At 51.7% G+C, this 24,008-nt stretch overlaps 11 protein-coding genes across 11 annotated transcripts; 5 read left to right on the top strand and 6 right to left on the bottom strand.

Annotated features, from left to right (window-relative positions):
• Position 1: 1 nt before the first annotated feature.
• Positions 2–747, bottom strand: A1O5_03650 (uncharacterized protein; the record flags this gene model as incomplete). Its single annotated transcript, XM_007744261.1, has 4 exons — positions 2–25; positions 174–257; positions 330–617; positions 682–747. 4 exons carry the CDS (start codon positions 745–747, stop codon positions 2–4), a joined length of 462 nt encoding a protein of 153 aa, XP_007742451.1.
• A 707-nt stretch (positions 748–1,454) lies between these two features.
• A1O5_03649 (uncharacterized protein) lies at positions 1,455–2,027 on the bottom strand (the record flags this gene model as incomplete). Its single annotated transcript, XM_007744260.1, has 2 exons — positions 1,455–1,490; positions 1,545–2,027. 2 exons carry the CDS (start codon positions 2,025–2,027, stop codon positions 1,455–1,457), a joined length of 519 nt encoding a protein of 172 aa, XP_007742450.1.
• A 1,801-nt stretch (positions 2,028–3,828) lies between these two features.
• A1O5_03648 (protein-tyrosine phosphatase) lies at positions 3,829–4,387 on the top strand (the record flags this gene model as incomplete). Its single annotated transcript, XM_007744259.1, has 2 exons — positions 3,829–3,883; positions 3,939–4,387. The coding sequence occupies 2 exons, from the start codon at positions 3,829–3,831 to the stop codon at positions 4,385–4,387; spliced, it is 504 nt and encodes a 167-aa protein (XP_007742449.1).
• A 2,087-nt stretch (positions 4,388–6,474) lies between these two features.
• On the top strand, positions 6,475–7,379 carry A1O5_03647 (uncharacterized protein; the record flags this gene model as incomplete). Its single annotated transcript, XM_007744258.1, has 3 exons — positions 6,475–6,669; positions 6,748–7,028; positions 7,082–7,379. The coding sequence occupies 3 exons, from the start codon at positions 6,475–6,477 to the stop codon at positions 7,377–7,379; spliced, it is 774 nt and encodes a 257-aa protein (XP_007742448.1).
• A 742-nt stretch (positions 7,380–8,121) lies between these two features.
• A1O5_03646 (uncharacterized protein) lies at positions 8,122–9,544 on the top strand (the record flags this gene model as incomplete). The annotated part of the gene is made up of 5 exons (XM_007744257.1): positions 8,122–8,164; positions 8,270–8,475; positions 8,699–9,020; positions 9,101–9,253; positions 9,342–9,544. The coding sequence occupies 5 exons, from the start codon at positions 8,122–8,124 to the stop codon at positions 9,542–9,544; spliced, it is 927 nt and encodes a 308-aa protein (XP_007742447.1).
• A 479-nt stretch (positions 9,545–10,023) lies between these two features.
• Positions 10,024–11,164, bottom strand: A1O5_03645 (uncharacterized protein; the record flags this gene model as incomplete). The annotated part of the gene is made up of 2 exons (XM_007744256.1): positions 10,024–10,842; positions 10,922–11,164. 2 exons carry the CDS (start codon positions 11,162–11,164, stop codon positions 10,024–10,026), a joined length of 1,062 nt encoding a protein of 353 aa, XP_007742446.1.
• A 1,273-nt stretch (positions 11,165–12,437) lies between these two features.
• On the top strand, positions 12,438–13,925 carry A1O5_03644 (uncharacterized protein; the record flags this gene model as incomplete). The annotated part of the gene is made up of 2 exons (XM_007744255.1): positions 12,438–13,199; positions 13,251–13,925. 2 exons carry the CDS (start codon positions 12,438–12,440, stop codon positions 13,923–13,925), a joined length of 1,437 nt encoding a protein of 478 aa, XP_007742445.1.
• A 2,740-nt stretch (positions 13,926–16,665) lies between these two features.
• Positions 16,666–16,998, top strand: A1O5_03643 (uncharacterized protein; the record flags this gene model as incomplete). Its single annotated transcript, XM_007744254.1, has 1 exon — positions 16,666–16,998. The coding sequence occupies one exon, from the start codon at positions 16,666–16,668 to the stop codon at positions 16,996–16,998; it is 333 nt and encodes a 110-aa protein (XP_007742444.1).
• Positions 16,999–18,079: 1,081 nt separating this feature from the next.
• On the bottom strand, positions 18,080–18,780 carry A1O5_03642 (hit family protein 1; the record flags this gene model as incomplete). The annotated part of the gene is made up of 3 exons (XM_007744253.1): positions 18,080–18,364; positions 18,566–18,648; positions 18,747–18,780. The coding sequence occupies 3 exons, from the start codon at positions 18,778–18,780 to the stop codon at positions 18,080–18,082; spliced, it is 402 nt and encodes a 133-aa protein (XP_007742443.1).
• A 616-nt stretch (positions 18,781–19,396) lies between these two features.
• Positions 19,397–20,845, bottom strand: A1O5_03641 (uncharacterized protein; the record flags this gene model as incomplete). Its single annotated transcript, XM_007744252.1, has 1 exon — positions 19,397–20,845. The coding sequence occupies one exon, from the start codon at positions 20,843–20,845 to the stop codon at positions 19,397–19,399; it is 1,449 nt and encodes a 482-aa protein (XP_007742442.1).
• Positions 20,846–21,327: 482 nt separating this feature from the next.
• A1O5_03640 (uncharacterized protein) lies at positions 21,328–22,786 on the bottom strand (the record flags this gene model as incomplete). The annotated part of the gene is made up of 5 exons (XM_007744251.1): positions 21,328–21,399; positions 21,448–22,335; positions 22,388–22,417; positions 22,470–22,548; positions 22,602–22,786. The coding sequence occupies 5 exons, from the start codon at positions 22,784–22,786 to the stop codon at positions 21,328–21,330; spliced, it is 1,254 nt and encodes a 417-aa protein (XP_007742441.1).
• Between the last annotated feature and the right edge of the window lie 1,222 nt (positions 22,787–24,008).

Below are 24,008 nucleotides of genomic sequence, written 5' to 3'. Positions count from 1 at the left end.
GTTAGTAGCCGGCATCATTGCTACGCTAAAGATGGCCTTGATTCTGGTCAAAAAGCGATCTTCAGAATACAAGTTTACACGAGACACATACCGTGGCGAGAGAGAGTGGGAGGTAAAGCTTGAAATGTCAGCCAAACGTTGTCTCATGATATTTTTTTGATTCATGTGCTTACCACTGTCATTCTGGTCAGGATGCCGATATTGTTCCCCTGGCGGGTGGCCTCAGAGCTCTCTTTGAGTGCAGAAGCATTGACGAGCTAGAAGCACGGGTTATCTATGATTCGCACGACGCAAATCGGACACAGTAGAAGAGCTCAGGCTCGACTTACCCCATCTCGCATGCTGTTGAATTTGTCGAGCTTCTGGGACATCAAGGCGTGGAGATCTTTGAGTTGAAAAATGGACACACGAGTCTCCACGATATACCCCTGAAACAAACTGTGCAGCTTGGGAAGTCTGGGTGCTTCAAAAAGACGTATGTAGTTCGACTCAAAGTTATCCCAGGCCCTGATGGTGCCTGAAAGGGTGTCTCTAAACTCCCTCAAGCACGAAACTGCACCGGTAAGCTCTCTTGTTCTAGTCAGCTTTTCATCGTCAAACATGCTGAAGGAGCTTTCCTGTGCACTGAACGTTAGCCATTCCAGGGCAGCTAAAGACCATCGACAGGTCCTTTGAACGTACGTATCGTTCCAGACGATCGATGAAATAAGTGACAAGCGCTTCCCATTCCCAGTTTACCTGACTCATCCTCTGGGAGAGCACGACAAGGAAATAATGTCGAGGATTCCATACGGGTTGATCGAGCGAGAGAGAACCGCCTGAGGCAGGATCCAGTCTATTGCGCAAACAATCCCTGCGATAGGTTTCGACGCCGTAAAAGTTGTCAACACAGCAGTATGTCGTCCAAAGCCACTCGTCTATTCCTGTGGCAAGAAAAGAGACCTTTGATTCGTAATACGATGCATCTTGTTTCGTCTGGGAATATAACGGGAGAGGAAGCTGTTGGCTGTTTCGTAATGGCGACCCAGCGAGTTCTCGACTATCTGGGGGTATTTTCCCAATTCGAAGAGCGAGATACGGCAAGTGGAATTCCAGAGCAAACGTTGCTTCCTTTTCAAGGCCATTGTAAGTGAACAGAAGCTGATTAAAGGACAAGGACTCCGTGACTCTCTCTCTCTCTCTCTCTCTCCCTTTTGGGATCGGAGAGAGGAAGAGGAAAATACCGAAGAGAGCGGATGGATGGGAAAACAGCATCTGTCCATACCAATGAGATGCAGAAGGTCGTCCTAAAGTGGAGAAGATGGGAGAAGAAACCTCTGATGGTACGAAGGGAACGGAGCGAAGTTGTCCCCGCTATTGCGACCATGCAAGAGGCAGTGATATTGGAAATGTAGCTGTGAGTTGGGGGCGAAGGGTCAGCAGTTCGCCCTCTCATCCACCGGCCTCGGACAACATTACATTGTACGTTTCTCAGCTCGTTTCTCATGGCGCTGCGGCAAATATGAACACAGATTTGATATACAAACTAAAGGATACCGACTTACATTTTCCTTCAGCCGCGCCACCAATTCCAAAAGGGAAAGATCCCTCTGCTCCTCTGGCCAGATATCACAACCCTCGGGAGGATACTCCGTATATCCTCCATCCCACCGTCGCATTGTTGATGGCCTCACCTCGGGATCGCGCCTATCATCAATCATAATGGTACAAGGCGCTGAATCTGGACGCTTTGTCGGTGATTTCAAGTCCTCGCTCTTTGCTGTGGTGAGGAAAGCTCGCAAATGTGCGTCGTTGAGTTCAGAGGGTGCTTCGAGACAATTCCTCAGCACGGCCAAGAACGCATTGCTCAGACCTGCGATGTCATCCCGCTCGAGATACTCGATTAACCTGACGCCGTTGGGGAAAATGTTTCGAGTGCCCCCTTCTCGAGGATCTTCATCCTGGTAGACTCTCTCGGTTCTCCGTTCACTGTACTTGTTCTCCCACACCCTGTCGGGCAGGCCAATGCCACCTCCGTCCATGGACATGCTCGATGGCGAGGCAAACACGGGTGATTATGGGGATAGGTCGTTAGATTTGTTACCTGAAGCCTAGTCGATATTGCCGAATTGTTGTTCTTGGGGCGGTCACCTGATACATGTTGCCTTGTCTGTGCGCCTTGGCAGTAGAGATCTCTTCATGACCTTCCTGGCTGCAAGGTGGCGCAGGTTGAGAAGTGCCATGACTTATACATCGCTGAGATGGTGAAAGGATATAATTTTATCGGTCTTGTGGCAGGATTCCATGATGAAAGCACGGTAAAACGTCCCTGAGTGGCGGGTCATAAACCTGGAAGATGGCTAACGCTGTTACTTAGGGCCCGCCACACAGCATCTTGCCCTTCGTTCTTGTGTCCCCCAGACCTCTCGCCTTTGGAGTGGTATGGAAATGCGTATGGAACATTCAGCCGCTGTTAAGACCCCTTAGATTCTCATTCAAAGTAGTGCAAGGACAATTGTGGAACCATGAACAGTGGGTCCGAACAGGTTTGCAGCTCATCCGTCTGCAAGCACCAGAAATGCATACAGTGCAAAGTTTCGGTTATACCCGATCCCCCCGAGCCGTCCAGTTCGTTCTCAAGCGTGATGCTCCCCAGGCCATCAACGAACACTCTCTGGGCTTGTGTAAGATGCTTCAAGGCTCTTTCTTGTATTGCGAACCATCTGCTAAGGGATTCTAGTGCGAATGCGGCAAGTTGAACAATTCTGCGCTTGATGAGCAATGCGAGAGCTGCAGGCATCGGAGATGTATGTATTGTAAAGTGGTGAGATGAGGGATATGATAAGGACTCAGCGATATGGCAACTCACGACTCGATTGGAAAGAGCTTGAAAATATACGTAAGAATTCCTTTGGCCCTTATGGCAACAAGGTCCGCATGTGTTTCTTGTCTCAAATTATCCACCGAGGTTCTTTTCAAGTCGCAGCATCTGGCATACCTGTCTGTCCCTGTGCAATCTATCGCCAAGGTAGGTGTCAGGAGGCATGTAACCTCCATCTAGGTAGTTGGAAGGAGGAGCTCTCCTCCGTAGTGTCTCACGAAACATGCCAACACAATTTTCAATCGGCCTTCGCCGGAGCCGGTGGCATCACGTACTTCAGTAATTCCATCTGTTCGACAAGGCTGAATCAAAGAGGATCCTATCATTGGTGTTATTACGAACTCTTATCGGTCATTCCGACACACCACGTCCTTCTCTCACAGCAATTGCTCAATTCTGGAGCATCACATCGGCCCCGCTCTATCATGAAGAAATCCGTGAGGGAGCTCTAAGTCTGGTGTGTGCAATCCTTCGCTTTTGACGTTGTCGAGGAATATCCAACTAGGTAAACAAGCAAGGTTAGGCAGATTGCACCCAAAGTTCGTCGCGGTCTTAGAAATAAAAGGCATCTGGGAGTGTATAGCCATGCAAGTCTTGAATCAAGCCTCCGTATTCTGGACAGACTTGATTGATTGACAGCCCAGGGAGAGGAAACGGTCTACCTAGGCTACGTAGAGCGTTTGTCGTGCAAGGCTGTGGTCCAGCGCCAAGACTCTTCACACACTAAAGCCAACATAACCAAAGCCTAACAGCGATCGCTACGTACTCAGCGAGTCAGGTACTCGGTACCCAGTACGCAGGTCGTTTCCCACAAGCTTTTGTGTGTCTCCAGGCCCCTACCGCTGTCCTCTTGGTGGCCCGTCAGACTTCAATTGGCGTCGTTGTCCTCACTGCGGCTTGTTGTCGGTGAGCGGCTTGCCACGCAACCTTCACGCAAAGCGTTGACTGCGCCATCCAGATACTCCACAATGACGGATTCTTCGATCAAAATCTCCGTCCTCTTTGTCTGCCTAGGGAACATTTGTACAGTTCTGCCTCACGATGGTCCCCGCATATCTCAGCTGATTAGAGATCATAGGTCGATCGCCAATGGCCGAAGGCGTCTTTCGGTCGCTCGCGAAATCACACCCTCGCGTTGGCGACGTCGACTCCGCCGGCACTGGCGCCTATCACACCCTCAATCCACCCGACGATAGAACGATCGATACGCTTCGGAGACATGGGATTATAGACTATGATCACGGCGCCCGTCAGGTGCGCACAAAGGATTTCCACGAGTTTGATTACATTTTTGCCATGGACGCCTACAATTTCAATGATCTGCAGCGGCTGCAGCGAAGAGTTGAAACCCGAGGACAGAAAACAAAGGCCAAAGTCATGATATTTGGCGATTTCGGGGGAAGAAGGAAGGGTGAAGAAGTGATCGACCCTTATTACGGTGCTGACAGTGGATTCGAAGAAGTCTATGAGCAGGTCACTCGGTTTTCAAAGAACTTCCTGGAACAAGTTGTCTACACCAGTACGTGACCATGATCATCAAGCGCTCAGGACTACCCAACCACGCGTCCTTTTCGGCAAACAGATCGACTTTGCTCGCCTCTGGAAACTGTGCTTCAGGCCATAGTATCTCAAGAATGAATCGACATCGACCCTCGAATCTCACACTACGGGTCTTCCCGCGACTTGAGATACGGCTTTCTCTGAAGAGGTTCTACTTAACCAGCCTGGTCGATGTGAGCGATGGAGAATTCGGCATTTAGTAAATGCCTCAGCTGGCCAAACCGTTACGACATGCCGACTTTCAAGTCCTCGTCGATTCCCCCCCTGTGCCAATGTGGTTCAACCAACATTCCCGATCCGTTATCTACTGCAAACCTGTTCGTCCTTGCGGATTAAGTTCTTCCCGTCGCAGCTCAAACCTGAATTTGCGTATGTTTGTCCTCACCACCAAGGTGGCCTATACATATACACCCGATTCAGCACCGGCGGATCACTCGTCGACTGGGCTGCAGATGAAATGCTCTCCCTTGACGTCCTTTTTAGTCGCCTGATATCATCAGCTGGTGCTGCCGCAACTTCGAGTGGCCATTGCTGCGCTTGTCTCCGATGTTAGTGACTCTTGCGGGTCAGGTGAGGGATGTCCTTGTAAGACTCATGAAGGTAACATGGCATGAGCTGTGTCTCCCACCAAGACCATATGCCTCCTGCTCGATGACGAGTTATCTGGAAATTGTATCTCCTCGACAGAAACGGTTACGCGGTACACAACTAACCCACGAACTCGAAGTTCACTGTCTGCTCCTGCAAGGAGATTTTTGCTAGCAAGGAATTTAACGTCTAGATCTCTCAATCATCCGCCTCTTTGCAACTCAGCACGTACATACCATCAGCGACCACAACCAGATCTATTTGAATGGTTTCGCCGCCAACAAGGACAAATGACAGCTCGTTGGGATTATTCTTCTCCACTCGTAGCTAGGCGAATCGCTATACCCATCTTGACCGCGTTCCGGTGGGGTCCTCAAGTCGCGACTGCCCCAAATTACGGCCCAAGACAAGATTCATATTGCTGTTAGTGGAATCCGCTCACCGTCCTTGGTGTAGATTGCGTTTAATTGGAGAAGATCTTCCTGCTGCCGCAGGAGGTTGCTTTTCCTTTGGTCGCCATCACATGTTTCTTTTGCCCCTGATAACCGTTACTCCCTGGTGTACCAGCACTGGGCAAAACTGTACGACACCATTCATTCCAGTCCGATGCCTCGATAGTTTGGGCATTCCGCCATCTTCATCGGTCATAAGCTCGTGTCAGATCTTCGAGAACTGCAGGCCATCCCGTTAGAGTCGATTTTCTTGCTAGGTCTGGGTCAGTTTGCTATCACTCGAAAGGATGAGCGGCTGGAGCGCGACACCAACTTATCTGGCAAAGGGTTTGTCTTCCTCACTGAGTAAGCCCTGCTGCTATCATGAAACACCACCATTGCCGTGAGATCACTCGTCATATCGGGAGTTGCTGCTTTCTCAAGAAATGGTATATCCCTGTGGCTTCTGTTCCGTCACATGGCAGAGAGGAAAAGAGGCCTGTTTCTGACATCCTCCTCGAAGTTTGGAACTGCGCAATCATCGTCCTCAAGAATGGTAGCTCGAAGACAAAGATATCGCAGCGCGTGAGCTTTTCAGGCAACCCTTGATTCCACGGACCAGAGATATTTTGCGAAGATCTCTATTGTTCCTAAGGCCGCCAACGACTGCTCATCGGTCTCATCTCAGCGGCGAATACATCTCGACCCAGAGTTGCAGAAATGAATGGAACCGAGAGATGGACGTATGATTTCACCTGGCGCTTCCTATCCCGGCCTGAACACCAAAAATCTGCGGCCGATGGATATGCGGGGATCAGCTCGTATAGCAAGGCCAGGCAACAAGGCTTACTAAGCGTCGGGAGACGGCTAACAAGATTAAGGAAGATCGAATGCGTCTGCAAGACTGGTATAGTCTAAGGCAAATGATCCCCCACCAAGCTTGGATAAAAGCTGCAGACGTCCCATTCACGAATCATCTCTAGCTCATCAGCCCATTCCGGCGTATCGTGTAAAGTGCCCCGACACCAAACCAATATGGAGACTCAGCCGTGCATTCTCTACTATGACGAGCGTTCCATATGCAGTTCTATGGTACGGTATACTCTTGCTAATGCGGGGTCGCCAGGCGAGAATTACTTGTCCCTGTCTCCAGAGCTTCGAGAGATCGACATCTTCAACGGCGCGCAGCTATCCGAGCCATATCTGTGTGAAGTGAATCCTAAAGGACAGGTAAGAGCAACCTCCTCCGCAGAAATACTGGTTGAGAGCTATCTCTGCGCAAGGGACAGCACTAACAATTCGCAACAGGTTCCAGTTCTGGAGAGTAAAGGTTACCTCGAAAAGCCGATAGCAGACAGTCTTGAGATCACCCTCTGGTTATGTGAAAGGCACCCAGATCTGAGACCACCTGAATATGCAGATGATATCAACAGACTACTCCGCGATCTTCATGCCATAAACTTCTTCACACTTTCGATGAGAAACCGCCCGCAGAGGGCAGAGCTGCTGGAGGGAGCGATCCTAGCCAAAATGAACACGCCTGACCTGTCGACTACACATAAGAAAGCATTGGAGTACAAGTTGACTGTGTACGCACGGGTCGAACGCCGGGAATTCGGGGCAATGCTAACAATATTGCCAGAACCCGTTCAGAGAAGGTCGACGGAGTGCGACCGGAAGTCATCAAGGCGGAGGTCGAGAGTGCGCGTGCTCTTCTCAACGACATCGACACCATCAGACGCACACATAACAAAAAGGACCAGGCAAGTGCCTGGATCTTCGGCACTATGGCTCCAACAGCGCTGGACACCACCTTGATCTGTTTCCTGGCCAGGCTGATGGATGTCCAGTTGGACGAGGTCATTCCACCGGCTCTGTTGGAGCTGGGGCGGGCGAAGAGGGAGACGAACGACTTTAAAGAGATCTGGCTGTCCTTGTAAACTAGACCGACCCAACTCAGAGTCGCCGTCCACAGCAAGGGAACACGGAAATGAGTCCGTCCATCTGCAAAGGAGGAAACCAACCCTTATGCCATTATTATTCCGTGCTGATGCCCCTCCATTTGGGGCACTCGCTGTTACAACCCGTGACACCAACACGGCCGGTTCGGACGGAGATGTGCCGAACACGGCGCCTCCTCCGAGCCCGCCCCTTGCACCTTCAGCCTTGCTGTTGTCTTCTCGTTACAGGTATATTCTTTGCTGCCTTCATTCAGCCTCTCACCCAGAATGAAGAAAAGGAAGCTAGAAAATCCTCACGCACGGAGATACATCGACCCAGAGCGTCTCCCTCTAGTAATGACCAAACATTTTACAATCCTCCGCCCCCGCCGCCGTACGAGTGTCCGTGCTCCTCATCGGAGCACTCCCATCGGCCAGTCGGTCGGTCAAGTTCGGTCAACCGTCGTTATTGGACAGTGAGCAACGAACTGCACATTCGGCGCATCTTCCGCTTTCCGCGCTCACTTTGCCAAATTTGTCAGCACCGTCCACGCGTTCAGGGCATATACATACTTCGTGTGTATATCCCTACGGTGTGGTGCGGTGCGATGCGGCGTGGTCCTTGGGACTGGTTAGCAACTATGAAGTATCCCCAGTGAGATCTGGAACTGCCCATTTAATATTCTCCTGAAAAGCGCCATTTGGGGATAGAAGAAAGAACGAAGAACAAGAGAGACAAATGATGGCCAAGAGGATCCTCGTCACTGGCGCCACGGGCAACCAGGGTACTTATAAGACATCTTCATGTTATTTTGCATCGGATATACCCATCTCTGCGACTACCACCTCGTGGACATTTTACTGACAGACGTTTATCCTCTCCGTTCCAGGCGGCTCCGTGGCCAAGTTCCTCCTGGAATACCCCGACAAGTACAAGGTCCGCGTGCTCACGAGGAATCCCGAGTCGGATGCCGCGAAATGGCTGGCCCAGCAGGGCGCCGAGGTCGTGAAGGGAGATCTGACGGATGCGTCGACGCTGGATGCGGCCTTCAGCGACTGTTGGGGCGCGTTCGTCGTCACGAACTTTTACGATGCGGTACGGTCTTTCTACTCTTTCTCCTCGCCCCCCCTCTCCTCAGTAACCCCGCGAAGTGGCGCTTTTATCCCTGTGTGTGTGTGTGTGTGAGAGAGAGAGAGAGAGAGGGAGGGAGAGAGAATGCGTGTCTCCACCCGCGCGGGCTGCTCGGTTCACGACTACCCTCAACCCATCCATCCAATGCCCCTGCTCGTATACTGACTGGTCGGGTGTGCCTGGGTAGACAATCAAAGACGACCCGGCGAGTGAAGAACAGCAGGGCCGCAACGCCGCACTGGCAGCACAGAGAGCCGGCGTGTCGTGCTTCATCTGGTCGACGCTCCCGTCGTCCGTCGAGATCTCCAAGGGCGAAGTGTGCTGCGAGATCTACGAGGGCAAGCACCGTGTCGACGGCTTCATCCGCGACGAGATCAAGTTCGACGCCGCCGTCTTCGTCTACACGGGCAATTTCTACGAGAACATGGTCCTGCGGGGCCACGTCGTGAAGACGGACGATGGGAAGGGCATTGAGTTTCGCCAGCCCGTCATCCAGCAGGATACGACGCGTGAGTCTATATTTTTTTCTTTCCCCCTTTTCACTTTGGCGACGGGCCCTGGCTAATATGTACTCGGTACTAATGCTCAGTCCATATGGTGTGGGTCGAAAAGGACCTGTCCGGCATAACGAAGGCGATATTTGACAACTGGGACGAGCGGAAGGAGCAGCTGAGATATGAGCATCTTTGTGCCATGGACGCCGTTCATACCCCTCGCGAGATCTGTGAAGTTATACAACGCGGTAAGCTCTCCCATCATGAGATTTGCTTGAATGAGGGCATCGGCCTCTCAAGGAAGCGAAGAGACTGACACCAACGCCGAAACAAAAGTGACCGGTCTGCCAACGAAATACGTGGTTCTGCCTACGACGGGCAACGCACAGCGGGATATCATGTTCACACTCTATAACAAGACCGGCACCTATCCTGGGGTGGTGCTGCCTGACCAAAAAGTACTGGATCTGGGAGTACAACTGCACGGACTGGAGCAATTTGTGAAAGAGAGGCTGGTACCGCATTTGGGACTGGGATAAAAGCCGAATATAATATGGGGGTTTTCAACATGAGCTGCACGATTCATGCAGCCATTGACCAGTCTCCAAGTAGACAAAAACTTGAGTATGCCTAACAATCAGGCTATGTTGCACCATGTAGAGAAGAGACAGGATGGAATGTTCGATCCAAGGACGTGATTTTGAGGCAAACGAGTTGAACTGGTCGGGCAACTGCCCAACACGACATGGTTTTGTAATGCTCGATCCATATCCTGAGCATGATAGAATCTTCCCCTGGTGGAAGCCGGTGATTCTTTACAACTGCTCTCCCACTTCTCAGGAATATTCACTGTTGACCGAGGCATTGGGACCATAACCTGGGCCAATTGTCCGCCAGAAGGCAATACTTTCTGCCTTGGATGCAAGGCAGTTCGCGTGGCCATTGTCTCCGACAATTCCATCATCCATTTTGACAAGTACGCCATCTGCGAATGATTATGGCATGCTATCCAGGCTTGTCAAGGAAAAGGGTTCGAGGGTGGATGCCGGTTCGGATAGGCAGCTTTCTCACTCGGTGCCTCTCCAAATTTTCTCCCGCACACCCTTGAGTAGTACTGGCTGACTGCATAGCTGACGTAGTTGTCCGCGTTGTAGGTAGGCTTCCATTCGAAATAGGAATGGTCTCGCGGGAGGAACCTCTTTATTTCGGCCGAATTGTAAGGACCATATCCATTTTTAGGCCAATCTCCAAAGAAGTCTGAAATGACGTGGGGGGTACTGGAGAATTGAATTTGGGACGGAATGGTGGCGGCGTAGTGTGGGACGTCTGAGAACAGACCAGGGAAATGCATTAGTTCATGCAACATGACAGAGCCAGTGCTATGCAAATTGCTACTGTCAGTGTCTCCAAGGTTCTGGCAGCCGTATCCATCATAATACTGGAGCCCATTTGATTTATCCTTTGATGGGTCGATTGCCCAATTTGGCGCTGTTTCTACATCCTGAAGCATGGGCAACATGGCATACATCCGCTTGCAGACGGACATCAATGCAGAAGTGCCACCAAATGTAGGGACCATAAAACCTAGCAGCGGCCTATTGAGATGGCAACTGAGTGTGCCGTCCCAAACGACTCCTGGCTGAGTTAATCCCGGATGGTCATCGAGAAAATGGATCGACAACCCGGTGAAGTATTTGTTGTATGAAAGAGGTTGGTCCGCGAGCTGTCTGACCGTCTCTGGGTTGGACAGGTCGAGAGTGAGATCGATGTTGGCGATTGCACGGAACATATTCTTCACGAATTCGGCGTCTCCTGGCTCGAAATAACGGGTGAATATCTATGAACTTGTCAGGGTGGAACTTCCACAAGGCCAATGTGCACACCCTCCACTCAGCTTAGGGAATGTAGCAACTCACCTCGTCGTTTGCAGCGTCACAAGGCCAGTACAATGCGGTATGCCTAGCCAGATAAATGGCATCTTGGAACGTGCGATAGAAGATAGCCACTTGACTGTCTGTAACTCCTGCAGGACCACCAATAGCTGGAGTGTTCGGGGGACGCACGATATCTTCACGGGCCCAGGCGTGAAAATTGACAAGCCAAAGAACAAGGAGAACTGCGCGAGCTGTGCAAGAGCGAACGGAAATGAATGTAGCCATGTTTTGATGAAAACAAAACCGGACGAAGAAGGAAAAGGCTCGCGGTATGCACAGAGCTTCCAACTCACCAACAAGCTGGAGAGTGGTTCGAATAATCCTTTTAAGTCTTCATTTTTGAGCTGTTCATGCAAAAGGAGAGCGTGAAGGACGAGGGTGAATCTTCTGTCACAGATGAAAAGGTGAACAACAATCTTCACGTGAAAATATCCGCCGACCGATGCACCAGAAAAGGGCTACATGAGACCGTGAAGAAGTCCAAGTATCACTTGCAGGCGCCATCATGGCAAAGGCAAGGTAAGAGGAAAGAGTGTCTCTTGGTTGTAAATGTGGTAAACTGAATTGAACGGGGTGACACGAGCTTTGGCGAGCACGACGGAGGAGTGCACGTCGCTTGAGGCCTAAAAGTAGTATGATTGGCTTTGCATTATTTGTTCCTAGAGGTTTCATGGGTGAGCAATAGTGCTCGATGATGGGGTGTTGATAGAATGAAGGGAGAGAAGAGGAGGAAGAGCGCAGCGCAGGCAGCGTGTCCAGTTGTAGTGGCCGCAGGCAGCCGATGACATAACCGCATCTCGCAGTCCATCCAGCGAGCCAGTACTGGGTACCCAGTACTGTCTGCGGAATGCAGTCTCCCACCGCAATCCCTGCCAGCTGCTCGCTTGATCCCTGGCATCCTGCGCCTCCCGTCCCCCCTCCCCTCTCCTGCGCCACGGGGAACATCAGATACAGGAACCAGGCGAGGCGGATGGTCGCAATTGCTGAAGTCAGTCGTCTTTTTTTGTGCTGAGTTTATCCTCAATCCACGGCTACTTCGGCTCAACAGGGCTCCCAAAGGAGCGGCAATCTCGCATCTTTCATAATCCGTGTCTTTCCTTTGACTTTTTCTGCATCCTGCCCATAGATGCGACACAGCTGTTGTCAGCGCCTGCTGCCCCTGAGTCGATCAGCTTTCATCTTCCCCTCCACAGCTCAGAGAGGGGCGCGCTCATTCTCCCGCAAATTCGATCCGATTTCTCGCCCACAATCGAGGGCTCGCTCCTTTCCCACCTACCCTTTTGTTGCCGGAAACCCTGTTCGACCAGTTGTCGCGCCTGTCGAATCGTCGGTCTCGTCCTATATTCTGTTCTTCGGCGTCGCCTGTGGAGTTGCAATTCTTTTCGAGTGCTTGGTGCATTACCGATTCCCCGGGGCACACGACCAGGGTCATCACATTGGGGAACACCAAGTTTTCAAACCCACCACGCCCGATTCCTGCGATCCTTTCCGTCTCAATATGCCTGCGCCTCCTGGCCATTTGGGCAACTTGACGCCCGAACAAGAGGCCAAACTGCGCGAATTCTGGGCCGTCACTTTGAAGGTCTTCGGCGTGGAAGACCCCCGACAGGCGACTGAACCAGATCCCCCGCGCGCCCAAGATGCCGTATCAGAACTTGATGTCAAGGAGAAAGAGAAGAGCAAAAAGCGACTGGGCATATTCAAGAGACACAAAGATAAGGAGTCGAGCAACGGGTCGGCCACGCCAACCAAAGACCCCAGCCGTTATGCCGATTCCGATGATAAGTATGGCCAGGTAAAGGAATTTCAGCAGATATTAGTCACGCAGGCTCCCGAATCCTTGCGCGACACTTTTTGGAGCATGGTAAAGGCCGATCATCCAGACACGCTACTGCTGCGGTTCCTAAGGGCGCGAAAATGGGATGTCGACAAGGCGCTGGTCATGTTGGTTTCTACGATGCGATGGCGAAGTCAAGAACAACATGTCGACGATGATGTCGTGCTCCGGGGAGAAGGTGGAGCTCTGGAGGACTCGAAGTCCAGCGACCCGTCCATTAAGAGAGAAGGAGAAGATTTCCTTGCGCAACTAAGGTTAGGGAAGAGTTTCCTGCATGGCACCGATAAAGAAGGCAGACCCCTGTGTTTTGTGCGGGTGCGGCTTCATAGAGGCGGAGACCAGACAGAGCGTGCCCTAGAGCGATATACGGTTTATGTGATTGAGACCGCTAGACTTGCTTTGCGGCCGCCAGTAGAAACTGCTGTGAGTGTTGCTCCGACCCCAGAACCATGCACCGCTGACATTTCTTTTCAGTGTATAGTTTTTGACATGACCCATTTCACCATGTCCAACATGGATTACACCCCTGTCAAGTTTATGATCAAGATCTTCGAAGCCAATTATCCCGAATCTCTCGGTGCCGTGCTCGTCCATAAGGCGCCATGGATCTTCCAAGGAATATGGAAAATCATCCGTGGATGGCTCGATCCCGTGGTGGCAGGCAAAGTGCACTTTACGTCCGGGGTGGAAGATCTCGAGAAGTTCATTCCTAGATCGCAGATCATCAAGGAGCTGGATGGAGATGAGGACTGGGAATATAAGTATGCAGAGCCAGTACATGGGGAGAACGACCATATGAAGGACGAAGCGCCCCGGGATTCCCTCCTCACCGAGCGAGACGCTCATGTCCGCGAATATCAGAAGAAGACATATGAATGGATATCGATAGGAACGGGGCCAGATATGGACAAGATCAAAGAAGAGAGACACGCTCTGGCAAGGAAGTTGAACGAAAATTATTGGAAACTGGACAAATATGTCCGGGCCAGAACCTACTACGACCGTACGGGCATGATCGGGCCAGACGGCGAGATCAACTTTTACCTGCCGCCTCCGGGCGAGGGCCAGAACGAGGATCTCAAACCGACGTCGCCCGAGACCCTGCCGGATGTTCCAAAGGTTGAACCTTCCGTGGATGATGTCGACTGAATCTTGGGGTGTGAAGACCGCAAGGCTTTAGCGACGCGCCAGCCCACATCTGATACTTCGACCCTTGGGCTTTCGAAGGAGTGCCAAACATCAACTTGATATATGATACGTCCGGAGTCTAGATGGACATTGGTAAGCTCCTAGCATGTGCAAGGGTACATAGCACTGTGTGAGAAGACGTACGGAGTATATATTAATGATTTAATCTGTGGTTGGTGTGCTGACGGGTTGTCACACAGCTCAACTGTGATTGTTTGTCATCGTGCCTCGACCAAGTCAACTGTGCATCAAACGAATTACAGGCTGGGTCGTGTACCCTGCCTGTGTGGAGCTGCAGAGCTGCAACGGCTGACAAGGACGACGACGACGATTGACTGGACCTCAGAACGGTTGGGGTTTAGCCTGTGAGAAAGAAGAATGAAAGCGCGCAGGGCTGGACAAGTCGGCCTTTTAGGAGAAATGCCAAAGGCACAGATACACCCAGACATCCACGCATCCACAACATCCCCACTGGATACAACCGTATGAGGGTTTGGAAATACGCCAGGTTGCCGGGGGGCCAGGACTCACCATTTTCCTCGTCCTCGTCCAAGAACGGCACCAACTGGCACCCAAGACCATCCGGACTTCCTTCTGGTCAAGTTGATCACCTAATTGATTGGGTGGGCGTGCGCAGCAGCCTGCGCCGTCGTCCAAGAGGCAAGGCGCGGACCATTTTTCCATTGGCGTCACGAGTTCTTGTCGTTCCCACTCACTCACTCAGCTTCTCCCTCTTGTCCTTCCTATCGAAGGCTCTCTTGGATTGGGCCTCTTGGGCTTGCTTCCTTCCTTCCGTCACCGTTTGGGCATCTGCGAAACTTACCCGATCTGAGACAAGAGCGGGATTTCGAATACGAAGGGATACCGAGGCAGCTTCTTCACACAGAAGTCGAGGTTGCGTCACAAGCCCATAGCAGATTCTTCATGCATGTCCCCCAGCCAAGTCGGCTCAACACGGTGCGAGGTAAGTCGATAGACCTCCTTGCTTCCCCGGAAAAGCCATGGCATTAGTTGGTCGGGGGTTGATCACTCGTATGCTGCAGAATGCGGATGTCGGGTTTTCGAGTCGTGCGCATATTGCACAAACGACAAGCAATTATGGTCAGTCGTCTCGAGTTGAAGTGCATTGGATAAAGGGAAAGAAAGCGATGAGTTGTTGGCAAGGCTCGCCGACCTCGACGGGCCCCAATCTCGATGAGCTTACGGCGTCGATGGCCAGCTCGAATCGATCGGCACAAGTTTCACAGAAGGAAGTTTCCCATACACACCAGGTCGTGCTATACCACACAGCCAGCTGTGTGGGATGGATTTGTGAAGGTACGACAAGCACTGCAAATCCCAAACCTGTGCTGGCGTCCTTGGGTGTCCTGTGTGAGTTCATTTCGGATGACATTCCTCTCCACGCAAACTTTCAGTGCCGATATCCATGAATGGACCGGTCTAGACCTCTGTCCAAACCAATGGTGCCTTTTCTCAAGCAACTCGTCAAAGCTCCACTCGCAGCTGACTCGCATAAGCAGCATCCAACCAGCAGACCTGCCGCGTAGCTTTCGATGCAAGTTTGGGGGTCTGATTTGTCTGGCCTTCCACCGCGTCCCCCCTGAGCACCTTTGGGGAGGTATTATCGAATCTTTATCCGAGCCAAAATATGCAAGCAGCCGTTCTCAAGGGTTTTTCTTCATGCACACTTACGTCGGTGGCCGTGTTGTTTAATCTCCTTTTTTTTTCCTGCAAGAACTCTCTACTAGGGTCTTCTTTTCGTCCCAGACGCAGAACCCCGATATCATTGATCGGTGACTGGAAGCTGGCATAGTGTTAGGGTTGTGTCGAGCGAGGCCTGGTGATCTCTTCTCTTCCTGGCTTCCCCATTTCCGTCCGCTATTGCTTGTCCTCTTGCTGCTGTCACCGAAGAGCTCCTCCTGCCCTATCGGCGGTTCCGCCGGGGGCGGTTGTCGGGGTGAGATTGGGCGAGGGAGGGTTGCAAAGGCCCATCGAAGGTATGTATGGCACGCCGGAAAAAGATGCATATGCGCAATGCTGATCACTTGGTCTGGCGGAATAGTCTTACTGGGCCTGCCTTCTCTCAACCCGACTCGACTCTTTGACTTTTCGTCCAGCCATTTACCCAACACAGCAGGCCTTCCTTTCCAGAGGTAGCTCGGCCTTGGGGTTGCGTTTATTGACAAGAGGTATGTAGGTGAGTATAGGCCGGCGTGCAGCAATTTAGTGGACCTTTCCAACAGCCTTGAATCTACCGCGTGGGATTGATTGATTGTCCTCAACCCGAACCGTCACTCATTGATTTATTTCCCTCAGCCGGGCAATGCAATGCAATGGGGGAGAGCATAAGCGAATAGGATTTGAACTTTGGCCTTCTCTCTCCCCTTTCTCTCTCCCTCTCTCTTTGCTTTGATGCTCTTTGTCTTTCTCACTCCTGCCATATCTGATGCCGTGCGGGATATATCGACTCACCTGCCTACCTACCTTCTATAGAGGATCCTCCCACCACCCCAGAACATAACCTCTCCTCTCTTCCGGCCCCTCCCTCCTCCGCTGACGTCGAATGCTTCCTCCATTTCTTTGTTGGCAAAGACCAGCAGGACGAAAACAGGAAAACAGAACAGGGAACCTAATATATCCCCTTTCATCCAATCAACCTGCCTACCGGATTGACCTGCTGGCATAGCCTGTCAACCACACCATGGCCCACTTCAGCCCCCAGCAAGACCTCTCGCCCCAGGACTCGACATTCCTCTTCATCAACACGCTCCAGGAACAACTGGCCAAGTCCGAGTTCGTGACCAGCATCAACAACCCCACTGCAACAGCAGACTCACCGCCTCTCGCTCCGGTTCGGGCACCGGCTGCCGCAGCAAAACCAAAGCCAAAATCAAACGAGAGCAGCAGGACCTCGGTCGTCGCGTCGTCGTCGTCGTTGCCCGCAGCAACGAAGCCGTCCGCCTCCAACTGGTCGGAAAAGGAAAGCCAGGGAGCGAGGATCACCAGATTGAAACCGCCCAGACAAGCCAAGTAGCATCCATCGCGGCCACGGCGGCGGACGACGATGCTACCACCCCCCTTACTGCCTTTCTACCTGCCTACAATGTCTCAACCCACTCACCCGCTCGGCGCTGCCTTTCTGTCGCACCGCTTCTATTGCCAGGGAGACTCTGACTCCGACCATCACGACACAATAACAACGACAACGACAATGACCACGACACGACACGACCCCGAGAGAACGACTTTTCCAATCCCCTCTCTTGTCTTTTTCTCCTTCTTTTCTCTCTCCCTTTTTATTCTTTCTTTCTTTCTCTGTGATAAACCCAGAATAAACCCACCAATCACCGAGCGAGGGACCTTTCTCAGGGCCAAAAGCTGCCAAAGCAGAGGCAAATTGAACAAAAACTTAATATATGCAAAAGGCAAGCAAAAGCGAAATGAAAAGCGGAAGCAAAAAAGGCTCCGCATAGAAAGAGAGAAGGCAGGGGGGAGGAACTTGATGTAGCTTTCGAAAAAGAAAAGCAAAAGAAAGAAAAAAACCAACTAGAGATCGATTGGCCTTTGCCGGCGAGCATAGAATAGACAGCGAACAGGAAGAAGGTGCAATCAAGCGGTGCGAGATGGGGTTACAACGAACGTTCTGTCGTTAGCGGTCCGGACTTTGGCGACGCTCCAGGAGTGTATGGTTTTGATGCGGCTTGAAAAGGCCGTGGAATGGTTGGCTGGCTGGCTGGCTGGCTGGTCTAGAGAATCCAGATCTCTTTGTTGGTGGTGGTGATATTGTCGTCGATGTAGTGCCTCCTCGGGAAAGGATTCAAGAGGCCAGCAAGACGGTACAATACCTTCAATGAATGGAAGTATGTTTCGAGGTCTCTCGAGGGGGCCCTGCTCTGGATGGCTGTCTGCTTTGCCTTCCTGCCCGGTCGGTATCCTTTGAATTGAACCGCTGTGAACCATTCAAACACTTTGTACAGCGTGCTCGGTAGGCCCGAACGGCCATTGAGCCCACATCTCTTTTTTCTCCTTTGATTTCCACATCCCCTTCTCAGCATGTAGTCTCACATCCCTCGTTCACCTTCCATCCTGCCCTCCCCACACAATCTCTCATCCACTCACATCTTGGCCTTCAAACTCTCATACAACTTCTTCAGCTCATCCATATCCATCTTCTGCGCCGGCCACCCGATGCCCAGGCCCTCGGCGGGGTTCGGCTTCGGGATGAGGTGGAAGTGTACGTGGTCGACCTCCTGGTGTGCCAGGCGCCCGTTGTTTTGGAGTACGTTGTAGTTCTCCGCGCCCGTGGCCACGGCGATCTTCTTCAGCACCGACAGGATGTCCACCAGCGAGTCGTCGGGGATGTCGGTCAGCTTGACGCCGTGGTGCTTGGGGATCACGAGCTATTTTGATGCAAATCCCGCCCCTCGGGGGAGGAGGGCGCAGGGTTGCGAGTTAGCCATATCATGTCATGTATTGGTATAATGGGTATCGCATATTCCTGGAGCGTGTGTACGTGCAGGTGCGTGTGCATGTGTGCAACGAAACTAGGAAAGAAGCGTCAAAGGGCAAAAGACCGATGGAAGAAAAGGGGCGTTGCGTACAGCGTGTCCCCGACTCAGAGGCTGGATATCGAGAAAAGCAAGGACCTTATCGGACTCGAAGAGCTTGAAGGAAGGAATCTCTCCTGTGGGAGAACGCACAGTTAGCACACCAGTCCTCAGCACCAAGTGCATGGTCTTGCCATCTCCATTGACGATGACAACGACAACGACAACCACTGACCTTTGACAATCTTACAAAAGATGCAGGCTGCCATCTTGTTCATCTGCCTGTCTGTCTATCAAAGCAACAAACCAATAAATCTATGAAATCCCGACAGAGAGACCGTTCCAGAGCAACGTCTCAAAACAACTTGCCTGCGTCTACGTACTCGTGCAATTTGCCCTCCCCGCTGCTGGAGCTTGGTCACCAGTTGGATGCGGGGGAGACAGCAGCGCAATGAAGGGGCCTGGCACGTGATGTCATGCCTCAGTGAAATACAGGATATATATTTCAATTCAAGCATTAATCAGTTGGAGTGGGACGAGCTATTGCAGAATCCATTTCTTGCCTTTTACCAGAGATGGCCGTGGCTACGCCCAAAATACTCCATTTCTCAATCTTTGGACTCATTTATATCCTGCTTTATGCAGGAGCAGCTTTTGCTTTTTGCTCCCTGAAAGAAAGTGGTGTGCTTGAGTTCGAAATCATCTTTTTTGGACCTTTTTGCGCTTAAAACTCTTTCTGTGTGGGGTTTACTGCATCCCACGCATCATAGCCTGCGACCACTCCTTTGCCACCTAGTTCTGCTGCCTCCATCTCAATTAACTCTCTCAATAATATCAACCTCCACTGTCGTCCACCATTGTTTGAGTATTGGTTCAGATATACGCTCATTCACGGAGCTCGAAAGGCTCCCACGATGGATGATCCCAGGTCCCCAAGCATTTGATCTGACCTGGTGGCTTCCGTTGCCAATCAATTTTGCTCAGTTCAATAGATTCGTTCGCTGCCACAGATGACACCGATCCGTGCGCTTCTTTGGCTTTTCCCGAGTCGTGTACCGAATATCCAACGTTGACACTCGGAATGACAGCGATTTTGCCATGGCCGAGTTTCCATAGATCCTTGGCCAGGTGAACCGGTTCTCCAAGGTGACACTCTTCCTCTGCTTCAGTCCTGAACCGGATCTTCCCTTCCAAGAAAGGTTCGGCGGTGAAAGCCACAGCACCGTTCCAACAGGAGAAGACTTGCACGGGCCGCCCCAGCGAATATCGTGACTTGCTAGTTTCATGGTTCCAGAACAGGTTCTTGGAGTAGTCCCAGCTCGTGCTTTGGGGTACCTCAAAGAAAGTCTCACCGTTCATCTGTCTCCCGATCCATGAGTCGTAGAAGGTGCCGCCGTCGTCCAAGTTATACCAATCCATCCCGCAAGTCATGTCCGCTTTCAGCACCATTCGCTGATGAATTAGTTCCAAGAGGTCTTCGGCACATGGTGCAATGTCGTTCAAGAAAATAATCGTGCTTGATGGGTCATACAGGTGTGCATGCTGAGTCAACGGCCAGAGAGCTCTGTTTCGGAGTTCAGCCAGGGTAGAGATACGTTCCATGCCTTCTCCACCAGGCTGCAGCTCGCTGCAAGACAGGAAGTAAGACACTCCAAGATATTCCATCTGCTTTGCCAAGCTCTTCAAGATCTCGAAAGTCCCATCTGTTGATCTGCCCTCCACCACAGAAACCACGCAGACTTCGGGACCCAGGAACCGGATGACCTCGATAGTGGCCCCGAGCAGCTGTGGAATGATGTGCGCTGACTGATGGAGGTTCATCGCAAAGAAGAATCTTGGCTTCTGACCGGACGCAGTTCGATCGCTCAGACTGAGGTACCTGCTGGCGTTCAATGGAGGGCACTCCAGCCGCGGCAGATACCCATCACTCCCGTTCATGACCGAGTGGACATATTCTCCAGCTTTGGTGAATGAATCATGATCTGTTACCCTACCTTCACAATCGATCTGCAGCACCTGGGGTGCTTGTACCACAACGGCAGCACGAGAAAGGGTAGGAGTAAGTTGACGAAGATGTTGGGTTTCAGACTGGATCGGTGCTGGGGTGATAGATGGAAGCACAGAAATCAATGAGACCGACGAGGGTGGGAGTAGATTCGGTTCATTCAAGATACCGAATGCAGTACGTGTTTGGTTGAGTCCATTGGTGGCAAGACGCAGTCCGTCCTGCAGCTTGTCGATCAGAGGCTGTTTCTGGAGCTGTTGGAGGATAAGGAGAGCTAAGAGGGTCAGAAGGAGAAAGGTTTGACCTAGCGAGGCTGCGAGTTTTCTCATCGTGGATGCTCATCTAGTGAGGAGAAAGTGCGTGAGAGACTGGCAGACAACGTCGACGACGCTGCAATTCATTCATCTTGGGCCTGCCAGTCAGGCAATTGCAGGAAGGAACGTCCAGAGTCACTCCATCCCGCCATCAGAGCTTTCCGCTTCTCTTGTTCGCTTCCGGTGTCCGCTGTCCCCCAAGTTAGACCCGACAGGAAGGACTCGTAGTTCCTTGCTTGTGTATGCCGAAAGAACGACTCTGGGAAGCCTTACACGCCGAAGGCTTCCAGTCTTAAATTCGGACATTGAGCGGAAGCAAGAGACAAAGGGAATGACTAGGTTGAATTGCTTATTAATACAGGCGACAGTCTGCTAGAACGTGCCTTTGCCCTCTGGCAATGTGAATATTGATATCGTGTAGGAATGCTGCCCTCAGATACCCTCCACTACCACCAGTGCTGTGCCTCTCCGAAGCTTTGCAACCCTGAGCGGCAGGCCTAAAAAGCAATCTTCTGGCTGGGGTCGACCCGCTGGACAACACCAAATTGCTTCTTCCCGGCGTCGAAGACCTGGGTTGTGTCAGTCATCAGGGCTAATGGCAGGGTCAGACAACTTACTGCATAGACGCATTTCAAAAAGGTATCGCCGTAGATGTTGACAGGCAGTTTACCACGGCCCTGGATGCCGCCGTAGACCATTTCGGAGTTGTTCTCGGCTGGGGCGAAAGCGATGTGTTCTTTCTCGATCACGATCTCCACGTCACCAACGGCGAAAGCGACGTCAGGGATCTGGTCAGGAGGAGTATTGGAAGGGATCAACCAGCCTTGCTCGGTTTCATCGTATTTTGCGCCTGGGATCCCAGAGTATATCTCCTCAACTAGGTCGTCATCAATGATCATCAAGGTCGTGCCCGTGTCAGCAATGGCCGTGTTTCCTGGCAACGCGATTTTCTTGCCGTTGATGACAACGGATTCCGACGCGAACTCCCAAAATCCGTTGGTGTCATTGATGGGTGTGTAGGAGATCTCTCTACCAGTCGCATTGACCACGTCACTGTCAATGTTTCCAAAGGTGAAGAAGGATTCGCCGTGGTCGGGGTCCTTGGCGTCCTTGTAAGAGCCCATGTAGCAGGTGAAAATCTCTTGGTCGTTGGGGATATCGTCCTGGGCAATCATGTTGTCCAGTGGGGTCTTGACGGGTTTAGGGGTGACGGTGTTGATGTTGCCGAATGCCAGGCCCAGAATGCCCTGGGAGGCAGTCTGGGTAGTGAGAGAGGCAGAGATTCGATTGGCAATCTCGACAGCTTGACCTTGGATCGTGATGTCGCCAACCTTGACAATATCTGTAACCACTGTTCCCGAAGCCGAAGAGCCATCCCCATATTGGATATGCCAAGTGCTCCCAGGCATGGGCTGCTGAGTGGATGACTTGCGGGGATCATAGATAGCTGCGCCTGACTCGGCTCCTCTCTTCTTGATCTCGTCAGGCAGATGGGAGGACCAGACCTGGAGCGGTTTAGTTCAACAGTGTCATAGGAGGCGAGGAAGAAAGAGATACCCAGAAGTCAGCAGAGCCAGAATCGAAGGTCTTTTCAGGTGTCAGTCCAAAGCTCCCATGATTGGTTGATTTCTTGACGCACCACTTCAAGTTGCTGGCCAGGAGTGCCAATGGCGACGGGACAAGTATAGTAGACGTCATTTTGTTGGTCTTCGGCGGTGCTTTGTCCCTTAGATCAGCTAACTGCAGCAGGTGGAGAGAGGGTCGGGCTTACACTTCAGTGGAGGATCCATCTTCCTGACGTTTCATAAGGCGATGCTTCTTGTCGCGATGATACCGGCCTGGTCTGACCGGAGTAATGTTATACTTGTTGTACAGCCAGACAAGGGACTTGGTGCCATTGGCCTTGTAGTCACCATTGCGGCGGACGGGAACACGAGTGACATTAGAGAAACCCATGGTGGCGACAAGCAAGAGGTGCAAGACGGCGACACTGCAGTAGAGCGACCAGATGTCAGAGGCCAATTGACAGGATAATAGAATGAAGTGAATGAACGGGATGAAGGGTTGAATGAGCAGATGAAACGATGGGAGATGGGAGAGGAGAGAAACAGGGAAAAGAAGACATAGATGGGAAGATGAGGCCACGCAGGCCGGTCCTGGAAGGCGACCAGAACAGCAGGTACGTGTCGTGTTCACAGACCTGGAGGAAGGTGCTTGAGGGACTTACTGCAACTGCAACAGCGACACCATTGTGATGGGCAGTTGCAACCGCTGGTTGATGGGATATCCCAGTATGCAGGTGTCGTAGGGATAACCTCCTAGCCCTGGGATCGATCGAGCTGTCAAAGAGATGAATGTCGAAGGATGGTGTCAGAGAGCGACATGGAGGCACTGAGCTGCGTGCTAGATATGAGATATAGACAGATCAGAATGAGAGTACTTGGTGGTTGAATTGCCTCGCCATCTTTGGTTGTTTGTTCTTGAGGTTTGTCCTACACAAAATCCGCCCAAGCTTCATTCTGTGCCTCCCAACAGTTCAGTTCAAGTCTTCATCTGCCTCCATGAAAGAACAACCACTTCTGTAGCTCGGCTCCCGAGTCTGTTGTCCAGCTGCATCGGATGCATGCTCCTACACCTCTCAAAATCTATACCTTTTCTTTGAATCTGATCGGAGCTATATGGTGTCCGAGCATTGAGCTGTTCGTTCGCCTTTATGGTGTACCAAGATGAAGTGCACGGTCACCTACAGGACGCCCAGAGCCGCGAATTGTCATGGTCGATTCACCTAGAGTCTGTCGAGTCACATTGGATAAGCTGTAGCAAACATACAGGGAAATATCGGCGTCTACCATACGGGACCGTATTCGGGCGACGTAGGGCGATGTAAAGTCTCATATCAGTAGCAGGGCAGGAGAAGTGTCCACCCGACGTTGCGTATGAGAATCGTGTCGTTCAAGGGAAACGAAAGGGCAGGACAGTTGTGTTATGTTAGAGGCAAGCAGACGTCCAGCAGGTGGAGCCCGAGCCAAACGAAAGAAACGTTGATTCGCGCTTAGATAATACATATCCAGTACGATGCGCATGCTGCTTGTCCAAAAAAATTCCCTGCGCCAACAAAAAAAAAAAAAAAAGACTTTCGAGACACACGGCCTCTCTGTGCCTCTCCCACGCCACACAT

The sequence above is a fragment of the Cladophialophora psammophila genome, assembly GCF_000585535.1.
Source record: "Cladophialophora psammophila CBS 110553 chromosome Unknown aczJe-supercont1.4, whole genome shotgun sequence".
In the NCBI taxonomy this organism is placed as follows: Eukaryota; Fungi; Ascomycota; class Eurotiomycetes; order Chaetothyriales; family Herpotrichiellaceae; genus Cladophialophora; species Cladophialophora psammophila.
Note: the sequence above shows the minus strand (reverse complement) of the source record. Positions and strands in the feature narration are given on the sequence as shown.